Raw genomic sequence first — 21,850 nt, forward strand, 5'->3', positions numbered from 1 at the left:
TTAATTTTAAAACTGCTGTTATTAACTTCAATTGATGGCTGCAAATTTAAACTAAATTCTTATCTTCAAGGTTATTACAATTAACTTTAGGTATTCAATTAAAGCATTTGAAATCTTTAAGAACATGTAGTACTTAAAAAATTTGAACTGTACTAACAATTTCCAACTTTACATTGGTCTTATTCCATTGTAGAGATAACAACTTCTTTGATTTCATACAGTATTGTTTATCTTTTTTTGGTGACTGATTCATTAAATCTAAATTGAAGAAAGATCATTGCCAATTTCAGTCTCAATTATTTTAAACTGTTTTTATTGCCAAGCTTTTGACCAAGAGATTATTAAATTTAAGTCATTTTCATGGCTTTTAATTATTTAAAAAAAATTATAATTTGTTTTACCTTATGGGCGTTAGCCTTGAAGAACAAAATTTTTTAAATAATTATACTTAAATCTTTGCATAACACTGTGTCTTATTAGTAAGCAACGGATTTTTAAGTATTTAAAAATGCCAAATATTTAATTAAAATATGCATTTATTTTCGTCAATTATGTGGAAAATATGTGATTTTCTTAAAATATTTTCTGGAATATTTAAGTAAAATGGACATTTTTTTTTATGAAAATGGAATTTTTTTTGGGGGGGGGGCAAGTTATAATTATTTATACAAGAAAAGAACATTTTTACAATTTATAATAATTTATTAGGAACAAAATAATTTGTTTTTACAAGTTATAATGATTTATACAACAAAGAACATTTTTACTATTATTTATAAAAAGATGTGTTAAATTTTCAATTTTGAAAACTTCACTCTTCGAAATTGTTTGCAACCACATGAAATTTCAAATGTTGGAACGTAAAGTGACGACGACCTGGGCGTAAGATGGACTTGTAACGACTAAAATCCTTTGAAATGAGGATTTTTAAGTTTGTGGAAAGGGATATCTGCTCTAACCAAAACCCGACACAGATCTGTACTCAGAGTAGACTTACTTGATGATGGAGATGTAAGGAAGGCTTGAGAGGACGTCCTCTCTTTCTTTCTGTTTTTATTCTCTATGTACGATCCGGTGGCAATATGTTGGGTGACTTGGGAACGTTGAGAACAAGAAACGCGCTTGTCACAAGCTGTGCAGTACAAAATGTCTCCATCACTTCGAAAAAGTTCTGCTGGAAACTCGCGAAGATATTTAGCAACCAGTTGTTTGTTTGAGGCCGATGTTCGTGGCATTTCACCCAAAAAAGAATACACTAAATGACCGAACGAAATGAATTGGACACTTCAACGAACGAGCTGAAAGAACAGACAACGTCAGACAACTTCAAAGAACTAACAAGTGCCCGTCACTGTTTAGCAGCATTAAATTACAATAACCATTGTACCCACTGTGATTCACAGCCCTACAGTCTGTGGTTCACAGTTCCTGTCAACCACCTCCCAATTATGAAAATATGCCCAAAATGAAAAATATGAAAAAATATGTACATAGGTAGAATTTAAAAAGCTCCTACTAGCCTTTTTACTCTATCCTTATTTTAAATAATACTTTTTTATGATCATACCTAAGTTGAAGTTCGTTTTTTCTATTACAGGTTTAATTTTTTTGTTTCTGGAGTTCGGCAATTTTAATTTCCAGAGCGTAGAATGAAATTTTTTGGATTCGCAAACTATAATCAATCATCTGCAATCAAGTAAGTAAACAATTTGATTATTCTATTAATCAACTTATTAATAATTATACAACTTTAAATTGAATCTAAGGATTTGCACTGGTAATGTTTTCATTATTTTGTAAACGTTGCAATTTTATTTATAAAATCTTCTTTAGTAATTAGTAGGAATGCACATCAAAGAAAACTATTAGTTGCTTTTAGCAGTAAAGCAAAAAAAAGTCATGATAAAAATAGTTAGCAAAAATGGAAATTATAATACATCCTTTAAAATCTAAGAAATTACTTATTTTTAATTATTAATTTCACGTGTATTTAATATAATTTGGAGTTTTATTATAAAAATAGTTGAACTTACTTTATTCTAGTGTTTATAAACGGCCCTAGCGTCGTCAATTTTGTGTTGAGACTTTTGAATATATTATATCTCTAATTGTTCTGTGTAGACAGTTGACGTCCTAGGCGCCACGGTAGCCGAGCGGTTAGAGGCGAGACCTGCAAAGCTAGTATGTATTGTGGTACTGGGTTCGATTCCCGGTCTTTAGGCCTTGGATTTTATTTAATGGCTAATAAAAGAAATTTACAGTAAAGTATGTTTGCTGGTCGCCTTCGTCCACGATAGCTAATTTGGTAGTTGGACGTAAAGCCCCGCCTGAAAAAATAGGCATTACTTTACTTTAGTTGACATCCTAACAGCCATGATTAGTAGCTGTAGGTCTTTTCAATTTGATAATTAAACAACAAAATAAGAAAAAGAATACTTGCGTAGTCTCCATTACAACTTGCTATGTTTCTGAATTTTTACTTTTAATCTGAACCTTACTTTTAAGTAACATATTCTCCATGTTCCAAGTAACCTAAATCTCATTGGCCTTATTTTTGATGTTCACATCCAAGATTTCTACTCTTCCAAGTAGGAAAAACTTTATTTTAGAGGGTGCTGAACTGTACGGGGGAATGATAACATCAGCTGTAAATCTGGTTTTTCTTTACCTAGCTTTTCTTTCAAGGTTACTGATGCCGTAAAATTCATCAGCTATGCGTCTAATGCAGGTTTCATTGCACACATTTCTTCTTTTAGCTGTCTTTTAACTACAAATAAATACTCGTAGAATCTAGAACTCAAGAACCTTCCAGTCAAAACATTACCAATTACTTTGAAAATACGTACTTTTTCTTCTAGCAATAAATTCGTTTTTGCTTTTCTTCAGGTTTTTCCGTTAATTTAATCGTAAAATAAAGTTGTCCATCTCCGTTTTGTAACCTCCTTGGTTAGTCCTTTGGTTTTCTAAACAATATTACGTAAGTTTAGCAGGAAGTTGTAAGGATGTCCTTCCAATTTTCTTCTTCTTTTTTTCTGCACTTGCGGAAATTACTCTGCTTTGACAGTGATATTGTTTGTGATAATTGTTTTTCTTATTTCAAAATAAATAACCATAACGTTTATATAAAGACAAAGTACTTTAAATTAAATTCACTACACAGATTTTTCAATAGAAATTTACTTGTAATTGATTGAAGTTTAGTTGAAACTTTAAAAATAATGCAAGTGGAAGCGTGCAACATATCTTAATTACACGAATCAATAGAGTACATTCTTACAAACTTTATCTTTCCGTTAACATTTCTGCCATTTAATTTAGTTTAACTAAAACATTTTTACACTAAAATAGTAAATATAAGATTGAAAAGACAAAAAAAATTAATTTCGTTCATTAGATAACCTAACCTAACTTTCCTATTGTTTACACATTTTTACAAATAATATCTATTAGTACCAGAAACCTGCTGTCCAAGTTGTCAAGCGAGCCATCTATTGGCATTGTGCGAAATCATTTTTCTGCAATCTGAAGTAAAAAAATACGATTAAAATTATGGATTTCAGTTATTCTACGTATTTAATTTATTATATTTAGATTCTTGCTTTTTATAATTAAGGTTATTTATTTATTTTATCCAAAACCTATTGTAATATTGGTAATTGAGAAGTGTTCCTTCAGCAAAGTCAAAGACAAACTGGATGTTAAGGAATGAAAATTTAATCGGTATTGGTTTTGAGTTAATATTGGACAGTAAATATTTCAGATACAAGAGAAGTTATTGTCAATTGATTTTTTTGCAAGCTTTTAACCGACGTTAATTTCTATTTAAATCCAAAAAAAACGTGTGACCAAATTTGATTATGTTGGATCAGTTGGCCTCGTATCCAATATTATGGAATACTGTTCATTTTTCTTGGTGATTGATTCAACTAAAAGAGAACAGATTCTGCCAATTTTGGGTATTTTTTTTTTTTTCCAATTAATTTTTGCCAAGTTTTTCGACCTAGGGATTAGATCATCTTTAGGACTTTCAAACTTCTTCTCTCTGTTAACTTCTTTTGTTGTAAATCCAAAAAAACGATTTCTACTTCAGTGATTGAAGATGATTGTTCGATTGGCTCTTGGACCTACATTGTAGAGTCTTTTTCTGATGGTTGAATCAATCAGTCTACAAAATAGAAGGTTTCACATTCTGTATTTCGGTGCAAAATTAGTTCTTCGGCCTTTTTCCACTTCTTACTTTTGGATTCCGATCAAGAGAGTGTGTTAGGCGCTGTAGACTTCTTTGCTCGTTTTGTTCTCTTCTATAGTTATTTTTATTTAAGAACTAAGCTTTACGAGGGTCGTTTGAAAAGTCCGTGCAAAAATAAAAACTACTTAATTTTTTGGGGTAAACCTTTTTTATTTTTCAACATAGTCTCCTTTTAGGCTTATACACTTCGTCCAACGCTGCTCTAGTTTGTTGATCCCTTCCGAATAATAGGATTTGTCCAAGTCTGAAAAATAGCCATTCGTTTTTCTGCAATCCTCCTCCTCGTTTGAATACAAAAATTTTTCCCGCCAGCCATTTCTTCATATTGGGGAACAAATAGTAGTCTGAGGGAGCCAAGTCTGGAGAATAGGGGGGATGTGAAACGAGTTGGAACCCTATTTCCATTAATTTTGCGACCACAACTGCTGGAGGTGTGAGCTGGTGCGTTGTCGTGATGGAAAAGGACTTTTTTGTGGGCCAATCGTGGGCGTTTTTCTTGCAGCTCGGTTTTCAAACGGTCCAATAACGATGAATAATATGCACCTGTAATAGTTTTACCCTTTTCCAGATAGTCGATGAGGATTATTCCTTGCGAATCCCAAAAGACAGTCGCCATAATCTTTCCGGCCGAAGGAACGGTCTTCGCCTTTTTTTGGCGCAGATGGTAACCCATTGTTTAGATTGTTCTTTGGTCTCAGGAGTGTAGTGATGTATCCATGTTTCATCCACAGTGACGAAACGACGCTTAAAAGTCCTGCGGATTCTTCTGGAACAGCTGCAAACCGTCCTTGCACAACACTTCACACGATTTCGTTTTTGGTCAAGCGTGAGCAATCGCGGCACCCCCATCTTGCGGATAGCTTTGCCATGTCCCAAATGTTGATGCAAAATATTATGTACCCGTTCATTCGTGATGCCCACAGCACTAACAATCTAACGCACCTTCACTCTTCTGTCATCCATCACCATATCATGGATTTTATCAATGATTTCTGGAGTAGTAACCTCAACAACAGGGCTTCCAGAACGTTCAGCGTCACTTGTGCCCATATGGCCACTCCGAAAATTTTGAAACCACTTATAAACTGTTCTAATCGAAGGTGCAGAGTCACCCATAATGTTTATCAAGCTTCTCTTTAGTCTCCTGAGGCGTTTTGCTTTTCATAAAGTAGTGTTTAATCAACACACGAAATTCTTTTTCGTCCATTTTTATGAAAATCACTCGACTTCCTCGATTCAAACGAATGCCAAACACAAAGAAATAGGACCGATCTGGCTGAAACTTGGTGTGTGTTCTTCCAAGAGATGCTACTAACTAATCATAACCTCGATACGCGCCAGTAGTGCTATCTCTCTGACTTTGCACGGACTTTTCAAACGACCCTCGTATTTCAGAGATAATAATGAAGAGGTTAGAAGAATAGAGAATCTGGCCTTGAAGAAATGCTCATTCATTTAATTTTGTTAATTATTGACTTAGAAGTAATTTCTCTTTGTAGTTTATTAATTTTTTAATCGGTTCTTTGATTTGTAACTTATCGATTTGCATTAGTGTTATGATTTATGGCTTACTAACGGACCCAGGACATAATACCAAATAAGGTTTCTAAACTTTTCGAAGCAAGATAATAAACAAAGCTATAACTTCCAAGTATAACTTATAGAAACATCTCTAGTTTAAAGTTTAGGGAAGAGAATTATTTTGTTAATGGACTGTCACGTTAATAAGAAGTGAATTGTTAGATCAGACTGTTCTAGAAACAAGCATTGTTAAGTTCATTTGTAATGGTAGTACTAAGTTTAGCTTTAACCAAAGACTCCCACTGTCCATTATGTAACATCTGCTTTGCATTTGATTTATTGTTTGCTAAAAATCTTTTAATATAAGACGCTAAGGGTTTACCAATTGCCCATTCGTGGGTACTATATTTTGAACCACTGATTTTCAATTCTTTAATTTTCTACAATAAGCTCAAAACAATTAAAAAGGGGATAAAAGGGACATTACATTATTTTGATTTTCAGGCGTTACCTTTTATTTTTTTCCCCCAGTCCTTAAAATCTTTATTAATCTTATAATTTATGAACCTTGATCTTCTCAGGTTACTTCTAACCACTCATTCTTCGTCTCTTTCTAGCCACAGTTTCTCAAATCATCCAGCCATCCCAAAAGCGGTCTTTTTCCTTCTTCAACCAGCACGCATCGTCCCTTACAGCAACTACCTGAGAATCATAGCTCTTGGAGCTTCCTTCTACCTGGTATACCACCTTATCTCCAGGCTAGCTAGCCTGTTTTGCGAATACTATAAGATCTGTTCTTGCAGATCAGCATCGCTTCACATCTTCCATTTCCCTTTCGCCAGCCACATATCTTACGGAGGTTTTCCTTCTAAAACTTCTATTGCTACCTAATATTTCTGCATACAAATGGAGCTTTGATTAAGGCGGTGGGAGAAATCTTTTACGTGTTCTACGAATATGCTTTTATTTATTTTTTTTTTTTTGCAGCCCTTCAAACACTATAGTTGTTGTTCACTAAAGTTATGATCGTTGTTTTTGATAGATTAATGGTGTTGAAACCTCGCCTTTCTTTCGGCTACCTTCGGGAACTGTCGGAAGAGGTGAGAAGATGATTAATTTAGTAAAAGTAATTTAGTAAAAGTTCCAAGTTTTGTGAAGTTTTTAATTAATTTTATTGTATTTTGGTTATTTCCAAGATGGATGACTGTTGGACGAAATTTGAATTAGGAACCTATCACCTAGCGCATTCTACTGGATTTTATTTTTACTGCACTCTAATTTATTTATTTATTTATTTTTTACAGGAAGTGCGGGTGTGTTAAACTACCGGAAGTGATTATTACGGGAGTGTTTTACACTTTATTTTATTTTTTGGCGTAAAGAATGAAGTGATTAATTTTAACCAGTGCGTACAAAAAAATAGAAAAAATTAATACGGTTATTTCAAAATTCCGTCAAAAAATTGTAATGCGTAAGATTTTTACGTTGTTTTTTTTTAAATTGTGTCCAGTGTCCAGTGGGATGGATGGAGAAGAAGACATTGACATCCTGAGGGATAGCCCAGCATGAACAATGAAGGTAAGAATTATAACAATATTTATTTATTGTCAAATTGTGTGCACCCCCTTTTTTTAGTCTTTTAATGTTATAAAAATGTTAATAATCGATTAAGTAGAAACGATAACGTGTCGATTCTTCACTTTCCTAGAAAACGATCTAATAATATTTCTAGTAGGTTCTATTTTCGGGGCACCTGTAATAAGATTTTGGACTAGACCAAACGAACCGGAAGTACCCATTTAACTTTTAGGCGGTTAGCTAAAGATCAATTTTTTTTTTGCCTGAAGCATTGGTGGGGTGGGCCCAGTTATTTTAATCCTGTAACTTGCTGGGCACCTGCTCCTTGATTGGTTTCATGATTATTTTTTTGTACAGCCTAAACGTTTGACTCGATTTCTGAAATTTCGATTTCGAAATTTTACGTACATGTATTTTTTTTTGTGACTCTAATATTTTCAGAATTTAGGGAGGGGTAAAAATCTTTTTGTAAATAAAAATCTTTTTTAATCTGGGGGCCGTTTTTTTTTTTCACTGAATTTTTTGGAAAGAAAAAAGAAAATGCTAAAAGTGGTTGTTGACTGGGGGGGGGGGTTTAATCACGTCAAAATGTAAGAGCGTAATACAATGAAGGGTTGCGAAAAATCGCCCCCCACAGAATCATCAATATCAATATCTTGAAAGACTCCCCCCCCCAAGAAAAACTTTTTAAAAAGTGATCATCATCGCTTAGCTTGGCAGTGACGTAATGAAAAATTGTGAAACTCTTAGAAGTGGTGGGGGAATGCGCAAAACTGGTTCCCCCAACCATCAGACTGATTTCTTAACTTTTTTTTTTTTTTTACAAAAAATTTTGGTAGGAGAGGGAAAGCAATTAATATCAATTAAAGTGGTTATAGGCTAGAGAGGGTGACGTAAGTGCCACTATCTCAATTATTTTGGTAGTGACCACACAGGAAAGTAGTGTTCCCCCCTCTTTGCTGACGTCACTGCGAGAAGAAGTATAAAGATGATTGATGAGGGTTGTCAGAGGAAAGAATTTTATCTTACCGCTTATTTCCCCCCACCCCCCGCAAACACCATTTTCTTTATTTTCCGACGGTAAAAGCATATTTTTACTTTCTCTTATTTACAGACAAGAAAAATCAGGTTAGATTTTTTTAGTTTTATTTCCTAGGCCTTGGATTTTATTTAATGGTTAATATGAGCAAATAATAGTAAAGTAGGTTTGGCGGTTAAGAGACTAGACCCGCAATGCTAAGGTGTATTGTTGGTTTAGTGGGTTTGATTCCCGGTCTAGGCCTTGTATTTTATTTAATGGTTAATATGAGAAATTTATAGTAAAGTATGTTAGGCGGTTAAGAGACTAGACCCGCAATGCTAAGATGTATAGTTGGTTTAGTAGGTTCGATTCCAAGGTTGCATTGGAATTTATTTAATGGTTAATGTGAGAAATTTATAGTAAAGTATGTTAGACGGTTAAGAGACTAGACCCGCAATGCTAAGATGTATTGTTGTTTAGTGGGTTCGATTCTCGGTCTCTAGGCCTTGTATTTTATTTAATGGTTAATATGAGAAATTTATAGTAAAGTATGTTAGGCGGTTAAGAGACTAGACCCGCAATGCTAAGATGTATTGTTGGTTTAGTAGGTTCGATTCCAAGGTTGCATTGGAATTTATTTAATGGTTAATGTGAGAAATTTATAGTAAAGTATGTTAGGCGGTTAAGAGACTAGACCCGCAATACTAAGATGTATTGTTGGTTTAGTGGGTTCGATTCCCCAGTCTTAGCCCTTGGATTTTATTTAATGGTTAATAAGAGAAATTTATAGTAAAGTATGTTAGGCGGTTAAGAAACTAGACCCGCAATGCTAAGATGTATTGTTGCTTTAGTTGGTTCGATTCCCCTCGGTGAAGGCCTTGGATTTTATTTAATGTTTAATATGAGAAATTTATAGTAAAGAATGTTAGGCGGTTAAGAGACTAGACCCGCAATGCTTAGATGTATTGTTGGTTTAGTGGGTTCGATTCCCCGGTCTTAGCCCTTGGATTTTATTTAATGGTTAATATGAGAAATTTATAGTAAAGTATGTTTGCTAGTCGCCTCCGTCCACGACACCTAATTTGGTAGTTGAACGTAAAGCCCGCCTGAAAAAGTAGGCAATTACTTTACTTTACTTTTCACTTCTTAAACGATTTCATTTTTAGCATTCCTACTAATTTAATGAACTATTGCATTTGTTTGGAATTATTTTGTATGATAATTCATGTTAACCAGGGATTTCGGCATGACTCGTTTCCTTCAAGAGCCGTTTTGATTATACTGCACCTACGAAGAAGCTAACTAGTGTTTAGTAAAAAGTCAATGTTGGAAAAAAAAATAATGAGAATAAAACTACAAGGAAGTCTGGGGTGCTTTACAATGAATTTTAAAACTTTTCTGTAACTTTTTCGAAAATAATGCTGGCTATTTTTACACTGGTGTTCAAATTGTACTCATAATAATCAATTTGATCTATCGATTTATTGGAAATCAATTTAAACAATCGATCTGCAAAAAACGTTTCATGCATAAAAATTCTTGTTTATTTTTAACGGGTATTTTTTTTTTAAATCTCACAATAATGTTAATACTTATAAAAGTAACTAGTGAGGGTGTTAAAAATATAAAAGAAAGTAATAATTAAAAAAAATAAGGAAAAAGTAATTAATTTAGTAGGGATATTTTGGGTGACAGGTTGGACAACTTAGCCGTAATGAATGGCAACACTGTTCTTCTTTTCTTTTCTTTTTTTGACACACTTGTTTTTGGCTTTTGTCTATTCAATTAATACAGCTGTTTTCAACATTTAATACGTGTGGTGGTGAACACAATTTTAAACACGCAATCTATGCTTGTGTTTATATTGTTCAATTGTAAACAATAGTCTGTTGGCTGATTAACCAAAAATGTGCCGTGGGGGGGGTGAGAACAATATAATGAAGCCCTGTGCACATTTAGGTTTGCCTGACTTGTTCTGCTATCCATTCAACCGTGTTGAACCTTATCCTGGTTTAATTGTAGGAATTTCATGTGAATTTGTACTGGGGTAGCCCCCCCCCGTCGCTCTATCTATATCCAGCGCCTAATTTATCGTCAGGTAACCTTCCAACACATTTATGTGGTTGGATAGGTTAAGTGATGGTTTGTTATATAAAATACGTGTGTACAGTATTCAAATGGTAAATTGATTTAGCTACAGCAGCTGTTTGTTTTTTTGGTGAATGATTCAGATGAATAATTACAATCATGGAATGCGTTAAAAACTCCAGTAACTCCAGTATCTCCAGTTGTAGCAGTTTATTTCCTATTTTAGGACATTTCGCCTTTTCATTATATCATTTATCAATTTTGTTTCCGACGCACCAAAATTGACTCTCACTCCGCGAAGATTGCGTCCATTATCCCCCGTACAATCCAATATCTAAAATCGTCTGCTGAAACTTCTTTCCATCCTAGACTGTCATCCTAATCCATTCTGCCGCGAGATAGCCTCCTAAAAATCCTTCTATCTCCATGCAGGCACAAAAGACCTACCTAATCATTGACTCACTCTACGAAGACTGCATACATTATCCCTGGTACACTCCTATATCCAAAATCATCTGCTGAAACTTCTTTCCATCCTAGACTGTCATCCTAATCCACTCTGCTGCGACATAGCCTCCCACAGATCCTTCTATAACTCCTTTCCATTCTAGACTATCATCCCAATCCACGCTGCCGCGAGGTAGCCTCCTACAGATCATTCTATACCGCCTTCCCATCTTAGATTGTCATCCTAATCCACTCTGCCGCGAGATAGCCTCCTACAGATCCTTCTGTACCTGCTTTCCAGTCTAGACTGTCATCCTAATCCACTCTGCCGCGACATAGCCTCCTACAGATCCTTCTATATCTCCTTTCCATCCTAGACTGCCACCCTAAACCACTCTACCGTGACAAAGCCTCCTACAGATCCTTCTACACCTCCTTTCCAATCTAGACTGTCATCCTAATCCATTCTACCGTGACATAGCCTCCTAAAGATCCTTCTATTCCCTACAGACACAAAAGTCCTAGTCATTGACTCACTTCACGGAGACTGCATCCATTATCCTTGGTACACTCCTGTATCCAAAATCATATCTGCTGAAACCCCTTTCCATCCTAGACTGTCATCCTAATCCATTCTGCCGCGAGATAGCCTCCTACAGATCCTTCTATTCCCTACAGACACAAAAGACCTAGTCATTTACTCACTCCACGGAGACTGCATCCATTATTCTTGGTACACTCCTCTATCCAAAATCATATCTGCTGAAACTCCTTTCCATCCTAGACTGTCATCCAAATCCACTCTGCCTTGACATAACCCTTTAAAAATCCTTCTATGACCTATAGACAAAAAGACCTAGTCATTGACTCACTCCACGGAGACTGCATCCATTATTCTTGGTACACTCCTATATCCAAAATCATATCTGCTGAAACTCCTTTCCATCCTAGAATGTCATCCTAATCGACTCTGCCGCGACATAGCCTCCCACAGATCCTTCTATAACTCCTTTCCATCCTAGACTGTCATCCTAATCCACTCTGCCGCGAGATAGCCTCCTACAGATCCGTCTATACCTGCTTTCCAGTCCAGACTGTCATCTTAATCCACTCTGCCGCGACATATCCTCCTACACATCCTTCTATTCTCTACAGTCACAAAAGACCTAGTCATTGACTCACTCCACGGAGACTGCATCCATTATCCTTAGTACACTCCTATATCCAAAATCGTCTGCTCAAAACTCCTTTCCATCCTAGTCTGTCATCCTAATCCACTCAAAATAACTATAGTTTATAATTGAGAAAAACAAAGTGTACAAGTGAACAAAATTCCATACCAATACGTGGTTCACATGGGAAATATAGAACGGCCATAATTTTACAGGATTTCATGACCCAAAAAATTTTCAACCTTTTATATCTTTTACATTTTTAGATCTGTGCACAAAATAACTATAGTTTATAATTGAGAAAAACAAAGTGTACAAGAGAACAAAATTCCATACCGATACGTGGTTCGCAATGGGAGAAATAAATCGGCCATAATTTTACAGGATTTCATGACCCACAAAATTTTCAACCCTTTATATCTTCTACTTTTTTAGGTCTGTGCACAAAATAACTATAGTTTATAATTGAGAAAAACAAAGTGTATAAGAGAACAAAATTCTATACCAATTCGTGGTTCACAGTGGGAGACATAGAACGGCCATAATTTACAGAATTTCATGACCCAAAAAATTTTCAACCCTTTATATCTTTTACCTTTTTAGATCTGTGCACAAAATAACTATAGTTTATAATTGAGAAAAACAAGGTGTACAAGAGAACAAAATTCCATACCAATACGTGGTTCACAGTGGGAGATATAGAACGGCCATAATTTTACAGAATTTCATGACCCACAAAATTTTCAACCCTTTATATCTTCTACCTTTTTAGATCTGTGCACAAAATAACTATAGTTTATAATTGAGAAAAACAAAGTGTACAAGAGAACAAAATTCCATACCGATACGTGGTTCGCAGTGGGAGATATAAATCGGCCATAATTTTACAGGATTTCATGACTCAAAAAATTTTCAACCCTTTATATCTTTTACCTTTATAGATCTGTGCACTAAATAACTGTAGTTTATAATTGAGAAAAACAAAGTGTATAAGAGAACAAAATTCTATACCAATTCGTGGTTCACAGTGGGAGACATAGAACGGCCATAATTTTACAGAATTTCATGACCCACAAAATTTTCACCCCTTTATATCTTCTACCTTTTTAGGTCTGTGCACAGAATAACTATAGTTTATAATTGAGAAAAACAAAGTGTATAAGAGAACAAAATTCCATACCGATACGTGGTTCGCAGTGGGAGATATAAATCGGCCATAATTTTACAGGATTTCATGACCCAACAAATTTTCAACCCTTTATATCTTCTACCTTTTTAGATCTGTGCACAAAATAACTATAGTTTATAATTGAGAAAAAAAAAAGTGTACAAGAGAACAAAATTCCATACCGATAAGTGGTTCGCAGTGGGAGATATAAATCGGCCATAATTTTACAGGATTTCATGACCCAAAAAATTTTCAACCCTTTATATCTTCTACCTTTTTAGATCTGTGCACAAAATAACTATAGTTTATAATTGAGAAAAACAAAGTTTACAGGAGAACAAAATTCCATACCGATAAGTGGTTCGCAGTGGAAGATATAAATCGGCCATAATTTTACAGAATTTCATGACCCACAAAATTTTCAACCCTTTATATCTGCTACCTTTTTAGGTGTGAGCACAAAATAACTATAGTTTATAATTGAGAAAAACAAAGTGTATAAGAGAACAAAATTCCATACTGATACGTGGTTCGCAGTGGGAGATATAAATCGGCCATAATTTTACAGGATTTCATGACCCAAAAAATTTTCAACCCTTTATATCTTCTACCTTTTTAGATCTGTGCACAAAATAACTATAGTTTATAATTGAGAAAAACAAAGTGTACAAGTGAACAAAATTCCATACTAATACGTGGTTCACAGTGGGAAATATAGAATGGCCATAATTTTACAGGATTTCATGACCCAAAAAATTTTCAACCTTTTATATCTTTTACCTTTTTAGATCTGTGCACAAAATAACTATAGTTTATAATTGAGAAAAACAAAGTGTACAAGAGAACAAAATTCCATACCGATACGTGGTTCGCAATGGGAGATATGAATCGGCCATAATTTTACAGGATTTCATGACCCACAAAATTTTCAACCCTGTATATCTTCTACTTTTTTAGGTCTGTGCACAAAATAACTATAGTTTATAATTGAGAAAAACAAAGTGTATAAGAGAACAAAATTCTATACCAATTCGTGGTTCACAGTGGGAGACATAGAACGGCCATAATTTTACAGAATTTCATGACCCAAAAAATTTTCAACCCTTTATATCTTTTACCTTTATAGATCTGTGCACTAAATAACTGTAGTTTATAATTGAGAAAAACAAAGTGTACAAGAGAACAAAATTCCATACCAATACGTGGTTCACAGTGGTAGACATAGAACGGCCATAATTTACAGAATTTCATGACCCAAAAAATTTTCAACCCTTTATATCTTTTACCTTTTTAGATCTGTGCACAAAATAACTATAGTTTATAATTGAGAAAAACAAAGTGTACAAGTGAACAAAATTCCATACTAATACGTGGTTCACAGTGGGAAATATAGAATGGCCATAATTTTACAGGATTTCATGACCCAAAAAATTTTCAACCTTTTATATCTTTTACCTTTTTAGATCTGTGCACAAAATAACTATAGTTTATAATTGAGAAAAACAAAGTGTACAAGAGAACAAAATTCCATACCGATACGTGGTTCGCAATGGGAGATATGAATCGGCCATAATTTTACAGGATTTCATGACCCACAAAATTTTCAACCCTGTATATCTTCTACTTTTTTAGGTCTGTGCACAAAATAACTATAGTTTATAATTGAGAAAAACAAAGTGTACAAGAGAACAAAATTCCATACCAATACGTGGTTCACAGTGGGAGATATAGAACGGCCATAATTTTACAGAATTTCATGACCCACAAAATTTTCAACCCTTTATATCTTCTACCTTTTTAGGTCTGTGCACAAAATAACTATAGTTTATAATTGAGAAAAACAAAGTGTACAAGAGAACAAAATTCCATACCAATACGTGGTTCACAGTGGGAGATATAGAACGGCCATAATTTTACAGAATTTCATGACCCACAAAATTTTCAACCCTTTATATCTTCTACTTTTTTAGGTTTGTGCACAAAATAACTATAGTTTATAATTGAGAAAAACAAAGTGTATAAGAGAACAAAATTCTATACCAATTCGTGGTTCACAGTGGGAGACATAGAACGGCCATAATTTTACAGAATTTTATGACCCAAAAAATTTTCAACCCTTTATATCTTTTACCTTTTTAGATCTGTGCACTAAATAACTGTAGTTTATAATTGAGAAAAACAAAGTGTACAAGAGAACAAAATTTCATACCAATACGTGGTTCACAGTGGGAGTTATAGAACGGCCATAATTTTACAGAATTTCATGACCCAAAAAATTTTCAACCCTTTATATCTTCTACCTTTTTAGGTCTGTGCACAAAATAACTATAGTTTATAATTGAGAAAAACAAAGTGTATAAGAGAACAAAATTCCATACCAATACGTGGTTCACAGTGGTAGACATAGAACGGCCATAATTTTACAGAATTTCATGACCCAAAAAATTTTCAACCCTTTATATCTTTTACCTTTTTAGATCTGTGCACAAAATAACTATAGTTTATAATTGAGAAAAACAATGTGTACAAGAGAACAAAATTCCATACCAATACGTGGTTCACAGTGGGAGATATAGAACGGCCATAATTTTACAGAATTTTATGACCCACAAAATTTTCAACCCTTTATATCTTCTACCTTTTTAGGTCTGTGCACAAAATAACTATAGTTTATAATTGAGAAAAACTCAATATGATAAAATCTATATGATATACCCTTCCTATCTTTAACAGAGTATTAGGCTGGTTGTTAAGGCTGCTAGAAATGCCAGATTGTCGCCTTCCTAAACTGTGTTATTGAAGGTTGAAGGAATTGGATGGTAGTGGTAATATACCATACAATTGGGTGAGTTCGTTGAGACATTGCCTCTCTTCTATCGGTGTTGAGGACCTGTGGGCTGGTCAGAGCGTAGATATGGCTCGTGAAGAATTCCGTCGAGTATTGGATTCGTTCAGGAACAATTTACTGTCTAAAGATATAGAGTCAGTCCTGAATAGTCGCTATAATCCGCTTTACAGACATTTAAGTAATTTAAATTTTGGAGAAGTTTACTTTACTTACAATGTTCATATTGAAAAGTTGAGATTAATGGCTCAGCTCCGTTTAAGTTACAAAAAAATCTGTAAAATATACTTCGATCGGAAAAAAATTTAATTTAATAATAATAAATTATGTCAACTGTGTTCATTAAATGAACCTGATGACATAGCTCATGCCATTGCAAGGTGTCCTGCCCTTTCATCTTTTAGAGTTCCACTTGTTCAGAAATATTGTGGTGCTGTGGACAATTATGATGACATCTTTGTAAATTTCTCTAATACTCTTCTATTTACTAACAAATAGTTTGTTCAAACTATTTACTTATCTTTTTACATCGTATTTTGAGAAGCATAAATTTTTTTTTTTCTTTTCCGCCTCTCATCATGAATGATACAGAAAAAATTCTGAGTGCAATTAATTCTTTAAGAATTAGCATTAATGAAAATACTAATAAGATTGATGAAATTAAAAAAGTAACCTCGGAGACTTATATTAAGCTTCAATCTCTGGAAAAAGAGTTCGATATAATTAAAAAAGAGAACGAGAAATTAAGAGAAATTAACAAACAACAATCTATGAAGATTAGATATTTGGATAGAGAAGCAAGGTGCAAGAACCTCATAATTTATGGCTTTAAATTGCAATCTTCGGATAGAGCTGAATGCCTACAACAGATCGTCACATTTATTGTTAGTAATTTAAAAGTGGAGTGTAATTTATTGGATATTGTATACTTTCGTAAGCTAGGAAGAGGGACTGGCGGTGGTCATATTTTAATAAAATTTGATTCGGAAAGGAAAATGAAGGAGTTGCTCTCTAAAAGAGTACTGCTTAAAGGCACTAACTATTTTTTAAGTGAAGACTATCCAGCGGAAGTGAGAGAGGAAAGGAAAGTTTTGCACAAGTGGGTGAAGCAGGAAGTCGAAAATGGAAATGACGCTAGGCTGATGTATAATTTTGCTATTTCGAATGGAAAGAAGGTATTCTGTCATGATATTGTTGATCAAGTCCCATTGGTCACTAGAAGAATGATTAGGAGAAGGGAAAGTGATTCGGACGAAAAAGTTATAACTGAAGATATTCGTCCGAGCACTCCAGTTACTACAAAAGGAACTCAGTTGGAACAATGGTTAAGTACTCCGGACAGGAAAAAAACCCAGCAAATATTGAAGAAAAAAAAGAAGACGGGCTCAGCAGAGACTCCATCTTAGCAGTTAAAGAATGTTTCAACAAGGGCTAATTTTGGTAAACAGTTTAGGATAGTTTTTTGGAATATGAAAGGTTTTGTTAATTTACACGATTTATTTAACTTCTCTAATTATGACATTGTTTGTTTAACAGAAACACATTTAGTTTATGATATATTGTCCACAAAGTATACAGATTATACTATAATTAACTCCAATGCAATTAAAGAGAAGCGTTTTGGACGCGCTAGTGGTGGGTTGTTAATATTTGTTAAGAAAGAATTTAATGTTTCTGTTTTGCATAAGTGTCAACATTGGATTTTTGTTAGTATCTCTTTGTCAAATTTTACTTTTATTTTAGGATTAGTCTATTTTAATTATTCATTAAATTTGGAGATATTGCTAGATTTATTAGATGAAACTATTAGAGAGATTCAGCATAAGCATTTATCTTATCCAATGTTTATAGGGGGTGACTTTAATTGTCGCGTCGCGGAGCTTAATCAGGGAGATGAGAATATATTTTGTGGTACATCTCTTTATCATAAAAGAATATGGATAAAGTATGTAACACTAGAGGTAAATGTTTAGTTAATTTTATGGAACTACATTCTATGATACTTGTCAATGGTCGTTCTACAAGTGATTTTTTAGGTCATTTTACTTATGTTCAGACAACTGGTAGTAGTACCATTGATCTATTTTGGTGTGACTTAATACATATAGACTTAGTAAGTGATTTAAAGGTAGATGATATAGTTACAAAGTCAGATCATTTTCCAGTAAATGTCACTCTTAATTTACCTGGTAGTGCTAATAATACTGATACGAAATTAGCGGAAATTTTAAAATTAAGTTGGAATAGTGATAAGGCTTCCCAATACAACTATATGATGAAGTTCTCTAATAGAATTTCTGTTAACTTTGATATGTTACCTACTGAAATTATGTATGATAATTTGGTATCTGCTATTCAGGAAACTTCTAATGAATTAGAATTGTTTAAATGTCAAAAAATCAGAAGTGTTAACAGGTACAGGACCAATAAACCCTGGTATGATTTGGAATGTGTCGAGTCTAAAAAGAGGGTCAAACAAGTTTTAAAACAGATGAAGCTCTCTAAATATAATGAACCTGATAAGAATGTTTATATTAGCGAAAAGAAAAAGTATGTTGAATTAGTTAAAAATAAAAAGAAGTCATATACTGTATCTATTATAGAAAAACTTGGTGATTGTAGGAGTAGTGGGGTCTTCTGGAATACCATTAATCTGTATCGTAAAGCCAAAAATATTCCCTCGGAATTTTCTATTTCGTGTGGAGAATGGGTATCTTATTACAGGGACACCTATCCTGCCAGAAATGTTATAGATTTGACATTTTTAGATATAAGACACCCTGTTTTGGATGCTCCTATAGTTGATTCAGAAGTATACCATATATTAAACCATTGCAAATCTGGAAAAGCACCAGGTAATGATAATATTAACTATGAATTTTATAGATTCTTACCACAAAACTGGCTTCTGTATATTATAACTATGTTTAATCATATTTTCTCCACAGAAAAAGTCCCACATTCTTGGACAAAAATTATAGGTTTTAATCTATTTAAAAAAGGAGATAGAAAACAATTAACAAATTATAGATTGATCGCTTTAGCTAACTCCATTCTAAAAATATTTACGCAAATTATTTTGAACAGGTTGACTTTATGGTCGGACATGGTTAGGGCAATACCTGAATCACAGAATGGGTTTAGAATGGGAAGAGGCTGTGTTGACAACATTTTCGTGCTTTCTTCGTTAATACAAGTTAAATTATCCAGGCCTAGAGGTGAATTGTTTTGTGCCTTCATTGATTTCAAACGGGCATTCGACAGTTTGAATCATGGTTTACTTTGGGTTAAATTGAATAAAATAGGTGTCAGCAGTAAGATAATAAGAATTATCAAGTATTTATATGATAATGCGATTCTTCAAATTCGATGTGGTAGTGAGTTATCCGAACCTGTTGATATAACAGAAGGAGTTCTCCAGGGGGAAACACTGAGCCCACTCCTATTCAATTTATTTATGAGCGACATCGAAATTTATTTTAGAAGTAAAGGCTTTTCGGGCATCCCTATTGGTCAGAGCACTGACATTATTATGCTGCTATACGCAGACGATATGGTATTGTTTGGTGATTCATATACAGATGTTCGGTCTAAACTGAACCTGCTAGAAACCTACTGTCAAGAAAACTTTCTCCACGTTAACACTAACAAAACTAAAATTATTAGATTTTCAAAATCGCATAGAAAGAGTAGCAGGCGTTTAATTTTTAACGATTCACACTTGGAACAGGTATCGGTATATAATTACCTCGGTATATTGTATTCTAATTCTGGCGTTTTTCTTAAGCAGACTGAATATACTGTTGGCAAAACTAACACAGCTATTGGTTCTGTACTGAAAACTTGTGCCGGTGCAAAAATAATTCAATGGGAGGCCAGAACCAAATTGAACAATGCTATTGTATTAGGAGTACTTCTTTATGGCGCTCAGATTTGGGGACTTAGGTACTGTGACTCTTTGGAAGTTTGTCACTTAAATTTCTATAAGCGGTTACTAGGTCTATCACGGTGCACCCCCAATTTTGCGATTCGCCTAGAAGTGGGAACTGTTCACATTAAGTACAATGTGTTAAAGCTAGCCATTAACTGGCTATTTAAATTGAAAAATATGTCTTCCGACAGGTACCCCTTTCTTTGTTTTTTAAAACTGTGTGAGCAGCGTAGAATTGCCAATGGTAAATTTAATTGGGTTACTCAGTTACTGAATACTTTCAATTCTATTGATTTTTCAGGCCTAATTTCAGTACAGGATTTAAATTTATTTAAAAAAAAGTCTAAAGAAATTTTATTTGTTTATAGAAACCATTTGCGAGAACTTGACTTAGACAAAGTAAATCAATCCAATTTCAATTGAATATATAGTTCTCTTTACTTAAAGGATCAGCAACCTCAGGCATAGTTAACATACGATATGAATTTCAAGTTTCTAAAGTTTCTGGCTCAGCTTCGATTGGGTTCTAAGTTTATCTTAAAAATAACAATTGGCTGTATAACTTATAAAATAAACCCACCAGAATTATGTAGCCTATGCAGCCTTCATGAACAAGAGGATTTGTACCATGTCCTAATTTCCTGTTCTGTTTATTCTTCATTAAGAGCGGTTTATTTATGTTCTATTATTAACGATATACAATATTTTGAGTTTCCTTTGATCCTACAGTCACCAAGCAAGAGAAATGTAATTAATTTATTCAATTTTTTTGTTGAAGCACTGAAATTGAGATCATTTATGTTAAATGATTAGAGGTATTTTTGTTTGGCATTGCGAGTTTATGTGGTTTTTAAGTTGGTCTCATTTTCGAATTTTCATTTTCCTGACTTCTGTTTATGTGCTTCTTTCTAACATTTGTGTATCATATAAATATATTTTGTAGTACAGCCAAACCTCTTTGTATAGGGCTCTGCCCTTAAGACAAATAAAAAAAAAAAAAAAAAAAATTTTCTTTCTTTTACGGAGCCAGGTCATCTCAGTAAGTTGAATGATGTTTTTCTTTTCTGTCAAAATATTTTTAAATTAAGAAGTATTTTTTGTTAGTTTTCAAGGTTATTCTATCATTTTATTTATTTTTTTACTATTCTTGCCTTTTATATTTATTTTTGTTATTATTATTATTTTGTTTTCTGCTAAGTACTCTTGAATTTATTTATTTTTTAAATAGGGGGAATTTTTTCTTTTTTATTAAGGTCACAGAAGTATTTCTTATTTTTGTTCTTGTTTTGTTGGTACATAGAGTATTTTTGTGTTTCTTTTGCCGTTTGAGACTCTTGTTTATGTTAGAATTAATTTTATTATTTTTTATCTTTTCTTATTTTTTAAAAAAATTATGTATTCCATTTGCTTATTTATTATTATTTTACTTATATTAAAAGTTTACTTATAGGGTGAAGGGACCAGTAATTGACTGCTTAAGAAAAAATTCGAGTTTAAGGGAGAATAACTTCCGTTATTTTGGCTCCAGGTGTAGGTTGTAAAATTGTACTGCTCCAGTAGGATGTATTTTATTTTATTAATATTTTAAAAGCAGTAAATTCGATCTTTATGTCAACAAAAAATGATTTTTTTTGGAAGTATGTCAATGACCCAGTAATTGACATACCGAATTTTCGGTGGAACCAGTGTTTGACATGGGGTGGGACCAGTAATTGACATACAAATATATTCATGAAACGACATAAGATATGCATTCAAAATCACTTTTAAATCTAAATAAATCACTTAAATCACCTAAATCACTTTTTCAATTGGGTTTATAACAAAAAT

General features: G+C 33.5%; 1 protein-coding gene across 2 annotated transcripts in view; it reads left to right on the forward strand.

Annotated features, from left to right (window-relative positions):
* Positions 1 to 1,608: 1,608 nt before the first annotated feature.
* LOC141450103 (uncharacterized) overlaps positions 1,609 to 21,850 on the forward strand; it is a 276,891-nt gene continuing 256,649 nt past the window's right edge. Inside the window, exons 1-2 of one of the 2 annotated variants that reach the window (XM_074120170.1) lie at positions 1,609 to 1,696; positions 7,075 to 7,348. In XM_074120170.1, the coding sequence (XP_073976271.1) occupies positions 7,343 to 7,348 (6 nt within the window). In that variant the 5' untranslated portion in view covers positions 1,609 to 1,696; positions 7,075 to 7,342. The remainder of the gene's footprint in view (positions 1,697 to 7,074; positions 7,349 to 21,850) is intronic. The other variant, XM_074120168.1, reaches the window with a different exon arrangement.

The sequence above is a fragment of the Rhodnius prolixus genome, unplaced genomic scaffold (genome assembly GCF_049639745.1).
Source record: "Rhodnius prolixus isolate KJV_2025 unplaced genomic scaffold, Rpr scaffold_2, whole genome shotgun sequence".
Taxonomy (NCBI): Eukaryota; Metazoa; Arthropoda; class Insecta; order Hemiptera; family Reduviidae; genus Rhodnius; species Rhodnius prolixus.